General features: G+C 41.7%; 2 protein-coding genes across 2 annotated transcripts; one reads left to right on the top strand and one right to left on the bottom strand.

Moving 5' to 3' along the window:
• Nucleotides 1-419: 419 nt before the first annotated feature.
• LOC134207742 (GPI transamidase component PIG-T-like) lies at nucleotides 420-2455 on the top strand. The gene is made up of 2 exons (XM_062683604.1): nucleotides 420-718; nucleotides 780-2455. Exons 1-2 carry the CDS (start codon nucleotides 547-549, stop codon nucleotides 2345-2347), a joined length of 1740 nt encoding a protein of 579 aa, XP_062539588.1. The 5' UTR covers nucleotides 420-546; the 3' UTR covers nucleotides 2348-2455.
• LOC134207744 (gastrula zinc finger protein XlCGF57.1-like) lies at nucleotides 2372-4298 on the bottom strand. Its single transcript, XM_062683605.1, has 2 exons — nucleotides 4098-4298; nucleotides 2372-4033 (listed from the first exon to the last, which is right to left on the bottom strand). The coding sequence occupies exons 1-2, from the start codon at nucleotides 4260-4262 to the stop codon at nucleotides 2480-2482; spliced, it is 1719 nt and encodes a 572-aa protein (XP_062539589.1). The 5' UTR covers nucleotides 4263-4298; the 3' UTR covers nucleotides 2372-2479.
• Between the last annotated feature and the right edge of the window lie 7759 nt (nucleotides 4299-12057).

The raw sequence follows: 12057 nt of genomic DNA on the forward strand, positions 1-12057 counted from the left end.
GTATCTGTCAGGATACAATTAAGTGGTGGAATTCAATGGGATTGTTCAAACTCGTCTTATGACAGGTGAAAACATTCCACTAAAAAGCTCAAAATAATTTTCTTAGCGAATAGCAGTTCGATGGGGGAAGCCAACGCTAGGTTAAAGGGGTTGAACTCAAATTTAGGTTGTTTGAACCTATTGGAACTTAACATTAGGTGGAAACAACTTAATATTTAGGTACTTTTTAACGCGGGATCAAACGAGTTGGGCCATCCAACTCAAAATTGGCTTCCCCCACCAACGGTCCAAATTAAGTGAAATGAACTTAATTTTGAGTTGTTTGAACTTCATTTTGGGTTGTCTGATCTAACCGTGTGAAAAGAGATGTGAGATGATTCATGTGTGCGGCGCTGTCAAAGTAACAGCTGATCGCTGATGGGAGTGCTTATGAATTGCGGGTGATATCAGTGCGGTATCTGCGGGCGTTTGTATGGTGTTGTTGTTTGCTTATTTCCCATTTTATAAAGTTTCGGTGTTAAAAGCGAAGGATTATATCCAGAAAGTATGTTCCGACCGCGTTGGACGGTCGTATTATCCTTACTCACCTTACTGCACCCGTCTCTGCAGTTTAACGACGTGTTCGATGAGGAACTTCTAATCAAGCCACTCCCCGACGGATTCGTGTATAGCTACTTCCAGTTCACAACGCGCTGGGATGTCGCTCATAATGATAGCTGTGAGTAGTATTTACGAATGTAGTTTGAAACACGAGATCATTGTCTTCTGTTTTGTTTCAGTGCTGCACACCCACCTGGTGTCGCGATCGTTGACGGAACTGCTCTACCACTACGGCATCAGCGAGTTGCATCTGAGCTTCACCAACGGGGTTTGGCGCTACGAGAACTGGGGCTTCCCAGTAGTAGATGCCGGGCCGGGAGCAGAAGTGTGGGCATGGTTCGAACCACCGGCAGGCGACGCGGAAGTAGATCAAAAATGGAAGCAGCTGTGCGGAACGCTATCCGGATTGTTTTGCGCTTCGTTGAGTTTTGTGGACAAGACTAATACATTTAGACCGGAGTACTCGCTGCGACCAACAACGCATCGGTTTGAAGGAATGGTCCCGCCGAAGATACGCTATGCTGCGCTACCGCGTGAGATTGTCTGCACGGAGAATTTGACCCCATGGAAGAAACTGGTGCCCTGTAAGCTACGGGAGGGATTGGTCTCGCTACTGACAGCGGACCACTTGTACTCGGGCAATTATCACTCACTGGCCGTGCATATGCGGAAATTGTGTGTCGATGCGGAATGCAGTCAGTTCCAGTTAGAAGTGCGTCAAAGTGTAAGCCTGGTTCAGGATCAACGGATATTCGGGGGAAAGGATTGGTCCATTAGGAAACTGTTCGGCCAAGGGTCGGAAGGTGCGTGCGTGTTGGCCACAACCAGTAAGGTTTACGTGGACGTTACCGATAAGGATTACGAAATGTCCCAAAAGCCTACGAATGTAATTCGGTCAACCCGAGGTGGCGCAAATTCCGTTTTGTATGAATACGACTTGAAGGAGTATGAAAAGAAGCAGCGAATGTTCAATGTGGCTGCTTTGGATAAGAACGATCTCGGCGTGGTCGTAATGACACCACAACCCCCGATCTTTTCAAAACGTTACATCTCCGGAGTAGGTCAGGAACGCGGAAGAATTGTAACGCGAATAACCAACACCCATTGGGCGAGTCTGAATTTGATAATTTTCGAGAACATTCCTTGGTTCGTGCCGATCTACTTGCACACTCTCAAGGTTACTCGAGGGGATCAACGGATCGAGCCACGTACCGTTAAATACATTCCGGGTCGGCAACGGGAGCGACCATCGCATCTGGAAATCGCTTTAACCATTCCAACCCGATCCACCATTGAGCTGTCGATCGACTTCGACTACATCTTTCTCAAGTGGCAAGAGTACCCGCCTGATGCCAGCCATGGCCACTATTTGCAACCCTCGATCATCTCGGTGCTGCTCCCAGTTGCACGCAACTACACCTCCTTGCCGCGAGAAGCTTCCCTGTTCCGGGAATCGTTCAACGCAACCCAACCGAGTGGCTACTTCTTGCAAATACGGACGGAAGCGCTTCTCCTGACGCTTCCCATCCCGGACTTTAGCATGCCGTACAACGTGATCTGTTTGGCTTGCACCGTGGTCGCGTTGGCGTTCGGACCAATCCACAACATTTCCACCAAGCGAATCGTCGCCAAGAGCAAGGATCCGGCCAAACCAAAGCTGATGGATAAGGTCAAATGCTGGTTTGCTAAGAAGCGTAACAAGAATGAGAAGGAGAAGACTGAAAGTATTACCGAAGAAGCTAAATAAGGATAGTTGTGCACACAAGAGTAATTCTAAGTCATTTTACATCTATTTAAAATATGGAAGTATTTCGAAGCCTACAGACAAAACGATTACACCAATCTGAATACCTAATTCCTCCGATTTTTTTTTTGTTAACTAGCTATCACCTTCCAAAAACGAATCGGCAATACTAATCTCTTCCTTAACTCGCCCATCTTCAGCCAAATCACCTGTTTCCGTTTCCTCCAGGGTGCCTTCCTCCACTATAACCGTCAAGGTTCCCGTTTTTACCACCTTCGCATTCGGATGCGCCCGTAAATGCCGCTTCAGCGCGTTCGAATCGTTCAGTCTTTTGCCCACGCAAAGCCGACACTGGAAGGGACTCCCCACCGGCCCGTCGTGAATGCGCATATGGATCGTAAGGTTGCCTCGCAATGCAAACGCCTTCTTACACACCGTGCACTCAAACGGTTTCTGGCCACTGTGCAGGAACTTGTGTGCCTTCAGGTGGTTCAATTGTCGGAAGGCCACATCGCACAGATCACACTTGTACGGTCGCTCGTTCGAATGCACCAACCGGTGGGTCTTCAGCGAGGTCTCATAACCGAACTTTTTATGGCATTGGTTGCACTCGTACGGTTGCTCCTTGGTATGACTGCGCAGATGCACCTTCAGGTGCGCCATAATTTTAAAGTTCTTCCCACAGAACGTGCACGCAATTTTGGCATCCGAATGAATCAGTTTGTGGTTCTTCAGAGACATTTTACTCGAGTAGACCTTGTGACAAACATCGCATTCCACGGGCTCCGTTTCCTGCTTCGGTTGGGACCCCTTCACGTGTCGAATAACGTGCAGCTTCAACAATTTGCTCGACTTAAACCTTTTCGGGCAAACCTCGCAAGAGTAGTTTTTCTCCTGGACGTGTGTGCTATGATGTGCTTCCAGAACTGTTTTCTGTGAAAACTCCTTCCCGCAGAGATCGCACACGAAGGGTTTTTCTCCGAGGTGAGCACTTTTCACATGCCGTCTCAAGTTGCGACTGCTCTTGTACGCACTTGGGCATCTATGGCAGTGGAAATTCCTCTCTCCGGTATGGATCACTTCGTGGCTTTGCAGATGTGCCCGTCGCGAAAACCACCGATCGCATTCCTTGCACTGATATCGAGCCTTTCCATGGCTCTTAATGTGTTGATACAAATCCGTACATTTCTCAAAACCGGACCCGCAAGTATCGCAATAAAAGTGTTTATCTTTCTCGTTGCTCATTTCCTCCGGCATATGCACTTCCACTTCTTCCACGACAACCTCCGCCTGTGCGTGTTCCTCGCCTTGATCTACATCCACATCATCTCCATCCTCCAAGTACTCTTCGATTGTGTATTTCATGGGCACAGTCTCGTACAAGAACTGCGCATCATCCACCATGCTCATAGTTTCCTCCTGAACGATCGCTATCGCCATATCGTCATCGTCCACCTCCTCGTCTGATTTACTCACCACGAACTCCACTGCCGTAGCCGTTTCCTCCTCATCTTCTTGGCCCATTTCTTCGATCTCGACTTTTTGATTCGGTGGTTCCGCTTCTCCCCGGAGCGCGTCACGCAATCGCTGTTCCGACGCTTCACATCGCAGCAGGAAATCATAGGCCAAGTTCAGTGATCCAATGCACTCCAGACAGATGCATCGCGGTAAGGAATCGTCCGAAGATATCTGCCACATACAAATGGCAATAAAAATAAATTTATAAATGCGCAGCTTTTTTAAATTTACTTACCCGAATGGAAGTCAAGGTAGACAGTTTTTCGGCAACGTTTTCGTTCACTTGAGTCGTAAGATCGCAAAGGTTTTGCTGGGACTCGCAGATACGGCACACGGTTTGGAGGATGTCCATGTTTTTGGAATTCTGTTTTATTCCCAGTGCCCGCGAATCCGAACTCATTTGGAGAGAACGGATAAAACGCGTTCACTGTCATCAGCAACAAAAATTAAGCATCATCGATGATCAATACCAGACGAAGCCGATGATGATAATTTATAATGGCAGTTAACATCTCCCACTTAACTTTTCAAAAAGACCTATTCGCGAAGTCGAAGCAAATTCTGCTCTTCCCAGGGGACTGAAGAGAAGGCTAATACGCCTACCCAGCATTCATTCAATATGGCGTACAATGTTTTTGTTTTAATTTCGTTTGATTCATGTTAACAAAACTTTCGAAGTATCGACGAGCTACTTTTCGACATAAAGAAGCCATACAAACACAAAAGGCTCGATGTACCTCAACCAATTGCAAGTTTTCGCCAGGAGAATTTAAATGCCGATAATTAGCACTAACTGCATAAGAACCAATCACCCAAAATGAGCGCTGAATTCGGGTATACTACCCAGAAACTGGGTACCAAAAACAGAAGTACCAAAAGTGATGTTGGGTAGAGTGCCATTGTACCGCGGATGACAGGCGTTTCACCCTCCTGGCTCTTCCCTCCTATGGGAAATCCTATTGCTATATCTGTCAGAGTTTGAGTGAAACATGGCCGCCATCTCCTCCTCTCTGTTGCTCTACTGTAAAAACCCATAAAGAACTGTCATTGTTTGTGTGAAGAATTTTGCTTCGACTTCGCGAATGAATTATTGGCAGTGGCTGATTTTCTACCCGCCGCAGCCACATCCAGGCGCTATAGTATATGCACAAAATAGCCAGCAAGAGTTAACTGCCAGAAATTTGTATGGCGAAAGACATCTAACGCTGGTTTTCTCAAAATTAGGAACTTTTCATGAAAAACTATTTGGTACCGGTTAAGAGGGATGGTGTCCGCTATTACGCCTACCAAATATTTTTTCGATTGAAGTGCTTAATTTTGAGAAATCGAACCTTAGATGCCTTTCGCCATACTGATTTCAGAAAGTTAACTCCTACACTGACAAAAATCCAATCATATCCATTATGTGTGGCACACATATATTTTGACTATAGCATTTACCACATAACGGCTATGTGAATTCGCATAGCATATATGTGGAAACACACATAACCATTATTACCTAATAACCTTTATGTGGATTCTCCTATAGCGGGTGGTTATTAACGCACACATAAAATTTATTTGGAAATTTCTTTAGATTTTTGCCATTAAAAATGTGTGGATTTTTATTAGTGTAGTGTGCCGCTGTAAGCACGCGCAAAGCAGTCGATTCATTGTCTATCCGGAACTAAATTAGAACGCTTGTTATATTGTAGGGTGCAGTAAAAGATATTTTAGTTACTAGATAAAGATTGTCGCTGTCGTCGCTGCCCGGAACATCTTTTGCTGGCGAGGATAGGGGAGCTAAATGTCAAAGAAGGAAAATCCATACGATTTGACAGCTTGGTACCCAACATGTTCCGGACAGCAGAACAAAGGGAACCGAAGCGACAATCTTTATCTAGTAACTAAAATATCTTTTCTTCTTCATTGGCATTACATCCCCCACTGGGACATTGCCGCCTCGCAGCTTAGTGTTCATTCAGCACTTCCACAGTTATTAACAGCGAGGTTTCTAAGCCAAGTTACCATTTCTGCATTCGTATATCATGAGGCTAACACGATGATACTTTTATGCCCAGGGAAGTCGAGACAATTTCCAATCCGAAAATTGTCTAGACCGGCACCGGGAATCGAACCCAGCCACCCTCAGCATGGTCTTGCTTTGTAGCCGCGCATCTTACCGCACGGCTAAGGAGGGCCCCAATATCTTTTGGTGCAGTCAAATTGATACACCGCGCGGCTGTTGTAAATAATGTTTCCAAAAGCGCATTCGCACAAGATTCCACGCGGCGTTCCACATTCGAAAGGAACAAGCGAACCCTACCCCCACCCCTATGCGTAACGTGTAACAAATGCTGTTTTTTGAAAGAGATCAAAATTTTAGTAGAATTTGAAGGACGGTGCAATAAATTATTATGTATAACTATGTCTGAAACTTGATTATGCATATGTACAACATGTGATAGATTTAGTTCGAAAAAGGTATTGGAGGGTAACCGCCCCTTCGGTGGGGTTTGATCCCACGACCCCAGTTCGCATGACAGGTGCTTTTCCTACTAAGCTACGAAGGACCTCCGTCGTACACCGCAGCTTAGCGGGTACTGATGAAACCAAATTCCCAGCACCAGGTACCAGCCGATCTCTCGCAATACATTTTCAGAACTATAACTCTCAAATGTATTTTTGTACACATGTCAACCAAGTAGGATGAGTATTTAGTATTGTCCGGCTCCTACACACTTGCTTCATCAGCCCCACCGAAGGGGCGGTTACCCTCCAATACCTTTTCCGAACTAAAACTATCACATGTTGTACATATGCATAATCAAGTTTCAGACATAGTAATGAATCGCCTGCTTTGAACGTGCTTACAGCGGCACACTAGGAGTTAACTTTCTGAAATCAGTATGGCGAAAGGCATCTAAGGTTCGATTTCTCAAAACTGAACAGCTTAATCGAAAATATATTTGGTAGGCGTAGTAGCGGACACCATCCTTCATAACCGGTACCAAATAATTTTTCATGAAAAGTCCCTAATTTTGAGAAAACCCGCGTTAGATGTCTTTCGCCATACAAATTTCTGGCGGTTAACTCATGCTGGCTATTTGCGCATATACGATAGCGCCTGGATGTGGAAGCGGTGGGTAGAAAATCAGCCACTGCCAATAATTCATTAATTTCCACTCCGGGTGGCTTAATACCCGGCATATCCAGTTTTCCGCGAGCGGTAATGGCCGCCAGCTTGCCTGCGGGTTAGTCTCTGATTTGACATTTCTGGAGGTCAACTGCACCCACCATTCGAGCATTTTGTTCAATGTGGTATATAAGAAGGCTTGAATTCACTGAATCAGCACCTTCTGAACCGCAAGCAAGCTGGCGGCCATTACCGCTCGCGGAAAACTGGATAGGCAATTAACTTTGAATGTACTATTATGTATTGTATATTTTATGCTTTTTTGAAGATAATAAATATTTTTTGAAAAACATTTTTTTTCTCTATATGCAATTTACATGTTACGCGTAACAAAATTTCGATGGACCCCCACCCCAGGGCGCCCCAGGGCGGACACCTTTCTACATAATCGGTACCAAATAGTTTTTCATGAAAAGTTTCTTATTTTGAGAAAACCCGCGTTAGTTGACTTTCGCCATACAAATTTCTGGCGGTTAACTCTGTGCGGCCTAGCCGAACGAGCTATCACCGGGTGTGCTGTCCAACTGCGCGTGCGACTCCGTTCGTTGTCCCACGAGGAAAAGAGCCAAAGTCATGGCCTGCTATTTACTAGTTAGTGTTGGCAACCAAACCGTTATACGATATTTGCATATCTGTCATCAATGCACTCTAAAAGTGGATTGCCAACTCCTAATATATCTCACCCTCACATTCCCCTTCTTCTCTCACTAAAAAAGAGAAAAAAAAAACATTGACTAATTTTACAATCCAGTATCCAATATCCGTATTCAATTCCTATATTAGAAATCATCCTAATTCAAATTGGAATTCAAATATTTCAATATTATTTTCCAGTCTGATAATCAAATCCAATATATGAATCCGAAAAGCAAATCCAATATTCCTATTCCATGAACAAAGTTTTATTCCCAGACCAACATTGGAACGTTTTTATAATGGAATACTTAAATCAAACATCCATATAAAATGATCAAGTTTTTTTTCCATTCTCCTCATCTTCCATGGCTCTGCATTGTAATTAATTGAAAGTTTTATATATGCCTGCCATTGCATGGTTATGTATTTTGTCCATCCAATTTTCACAACTAATATTCTAATCCATCTACATCTTTCAAATACAATCTCTAGCTTATAACCAAAAGTTGATTCTAAAATAATATTAAATACTAGTTGACCCGGCAGACGTTGTCCTGCATAGTAGACGAGAATGTGCATTCCGAACTGCCCATGCAAAGTTCGCATAGGAATCACAATTTTAGTTATTCACGGTTTGCTCAACTTTACTCGTAATTTTCGCATTAGGAAATATCATATAAACCCGTCGGAAACTATAACGAATGTCCCGAATAGAATTATATTATTCAACTATTTTTCTAGTTATCGTTTTTTGGTCATAGAGAATTGTAATTTAATTATTAACGGAATCATAAAAAATATCGTACGATTATTACACCATGAACAATTTTTATGATTGCATTTATAATAATTTCATTTTGGACGATACACTGAATGGGTTGTTAAGTATCGTTACCATTCAAAAAGGTTAATTTTTCCATATATTTTTGACAAGCAATTTTACCAGATATCATTAGTTTATCATAATTTTGTTGTCATGAGATGATACGGATTATAATTGTATTCAACAAAGAAGATCAATAGAAAGATTTTTGTCAATACAAATAAAGATTCCATGATTAATCCAAATTAAAAGGTGTTCAATAAACATTTAATTGTACGATAGCAGTATCACAATATGTATAATTCTATTTTACAAACTACGATACATGATATGATAGTTAAAGGACACTATGATTCCTGCTACGATTGCTATAGTTTTTATTTTCAGTTCATGATACAATAAATGAACACAAAACAAGTTTTAAATATATTTTATTCACCATCTTTTATAGTTATTCAATAGTTTTTCTGATCTATTCAAAAAGAACAACGAATTTTTTTTGAAACTCTGTTATCATCAATATCACTGGGTGATGTCTAAATTTCAGAAAAATCACTTTCAAACGATTTTTGTATGATGAGACGCTTTGTCCATATGCTGCTCTCCCATCAGTTACTCTTCGCATGTTTCGACGGGGCTGCATGTTCCTATAAAATAAGTCAAATTCAACAATGAATGACTGCAATAATAATTTAGAGGCTGCTGCATTAAATCAATTAATGGATTAAAATGCCCCTGAAACGTTTTTCTCAATATTTATCTGGGGCTTTGCTCTTTATTTTAATTTGGAATAATCTGGGATTTTGCTTTTAATTTTAATAATAGTTTGAGGCACTAAAAAGATGTTTTTTTAAACTGGCATTAAATGAATAAACTCGATTAAGCAATAAAAGGTCGATTGAAAGGGCATTATGGTTGCTTCTGCCGCCATGCGAAAAAAAACTTGATAGTTTGTGCTAGGGGGGTTATTGTATCCATAATGGTATGGCCAGTTGCAACACTGTTCAATTATTGGATGGATAGTAGGTCTTTTACATACATTAAAAAGAAAGTACATTATAGATTATTCTCACCTTTGAAAGCTTTTTTTGTTATTCGCAGTTGAATCTCCGAATTCATTGGTGTATACCTTGGTCCTTTAAGAAAATAAATATAAATACCTTTAATAAATATATAACCTTTTTTTCCTATAATTAAGTTTCCACTTACATGCATTTTGATCCTAATATTGTTTTGTTTTCGGCGAATAAACTTTTCACTTTTAGAATTCACATCGCCGCCGACTTTTAGAAAAAAGTTTCAATGGCGGTTGGTCCAAACCTGGGAGTCCAAACACTGTTGTCGAAAGAATTGTCACTACTACACTGTAAAAGAAAACACTTAATTTTTATGTTGGGAAATAGCTATCGAAATCATTTACGATAAGATACGTTTACAATAAAATTTTAGCAGGTAATCCTTACTACAGCATGTATGATCCGTTAAAAATTGTATACGATTGGGTCGTTATTTTTGTTAATCATATAAATGAACATGTATCATACAGTATATGATGATTATAAGCCAAATGGAAAACTAAAAATACCAACTATTCGGCGTACAATTTATTTCTATTCGGGGTCTCTGCTGAAGAAATGCAAAAATCCAACCAGCCGTTTTCGAGTTATGCGGATACGATCACAGACCATTTCATTTTTATATATAAGATTTGCAACCAAGCCAATTCCAATGTTCAAATCTAAAAATCATATTACCTCACCCATTATCAAAAATCAAATGTTTAATCAAATGATCCAAGTTCAATATTTCATTTCAAAGTCCACATACAAATACGCAAATACATATTTACTAAGCAAATTATCCAGATTTTTTTAAAATTCTGAAAATGTAAACTATTTCAGATTCATGATCCTTCTATTTTTTTTGCAGATATTTCCAGCATTGCAATCCAAAACCAATAGAATTTGATCTAGCAGTCCATATCCAACAGAACTTGATGGTCTTCCAATGGGAAAATCAAAAACAAGATCGGTGGTTCGCCAAACATACTATGCCCTTCAAGATCAAGCCAATAAGTCCGGTACTCTCACACAACACCTTCGAAATTCAAGTTTGAATAGTTTGAGTAGTCTGCTGATCCGCATTAACGTTGCTTTGACGCGAACAATCCGCCCCTCTTTTACACAACTTTTACCATCAGAAGCTGCAACAATCCGATACTCTTCCAGAGCACCTTCGACAACACAAGCAGTTAACCGATGAGAAAACAAATCATTTATTCCGAAAAAAAATCATGTTTAGTCGAAACCGATAAGAACAACAAATCATTCCACCTGGCACCTTCGATATTACAAGTGGAAACCGATGAGAAAACGAATCATTTGCTTCGGCGCTACTCCAGAATTCTTTCGACATTTTAACTCGTTTAAGTCAAACCAATGAGAAAACAAACGACGACTTCCAGAGCGTATTCGACATCACAAGTCGAAACCGATGTGCAAATCATTTAATTCGACGCTCTTCCAGTGCGCCTTCGACACTACAAGTCAAAACCGATGAGCAAATTTATCAATCCGACGCTCTTCCATAGCATCTTCGACATCACAAGTCGAAATCGATGTGCAAATCATTTAATCCGACGCTTTTCCAGAGCGTCTTCGACACTACTAGTAGAAACCGATGAGCAGATTTATCAATCCGACGCTCTTCCATAACGTCTTCGACATCACAAGTCGAAACCGATGTGCAAATCATTCAATCCGACGCTTTTACAGAGCGTCTTCGACATCACAAGTCGAAACCGGTGTGAACATTTATCAATCTGACGCTCTTCCAGAGCGTCTTCGACATCACAAGTCGAAACCGATGTGCAAATCATTCAATCCGACGCTTTTACAGAGCGTCTTCGACATCACAAGTCAAAACCGATGTGCAAATCATTTAATTCAACGCTCTTCCAGTGCGCCTTCGACACTACAAGTCTTCCAGAGCGTCTTCGACATCACAAGTCGAAATCGATGTGCAAATCATTTAATCCGACGCTCTTCCAGAGCGTCTTCGACACTACTAGTCGAAACCGATGAGCAGATTTATCAATCCGACGATCTTTCATAGCGTCTGCGACATCACAAGTCGAAACCAATGTGCAAATAATTTAATCCGACGCTCTTCCAGAGAAATCGATATGCAAATCATTAAATTCGACGCTCTTCCAGAGCGTCTTCGACCCTACTAGTCGAAACCGATGAGCAAATTTATCAATCCGACGCTCTTCCAGAGCGTCTTCGACATCACAAGCTGAAACCAATGTGCAAATCATTTAATCCGACGCTCTTCCAGAGCGTCTTCGACAACACAAGTCGAAATCGATGTGCAAATCATACAATCCGACGCTCTTCCAGAGCGTCTTCGACACTACTAGTCGAAACCGATGAGCAGATTTATCAATCCGATGCACTTTCATAGCGTCTTTGACATCACAAGTCGAAACCAATGTGCAAATAATTTAATCCGACGCTCTTCCAGAGAAATTGATGTGCAAATCATTTAATCCGACGC

Source organism: Armigeres subalbatus, chromosome 1 (assembly GCF_024139115.2).
Source record: "Armigeres subalbatus isolate Guangzhou_Male chromosome 1, GZ_Asu_2, whole genome shotgun sequence".
NCBI classification, from domain to species: Eukaryota; Metazoa; Arthropoda; class Insecta; order Diptera; family Culicidae; genus Armigeres; species Armigeres subalbatus.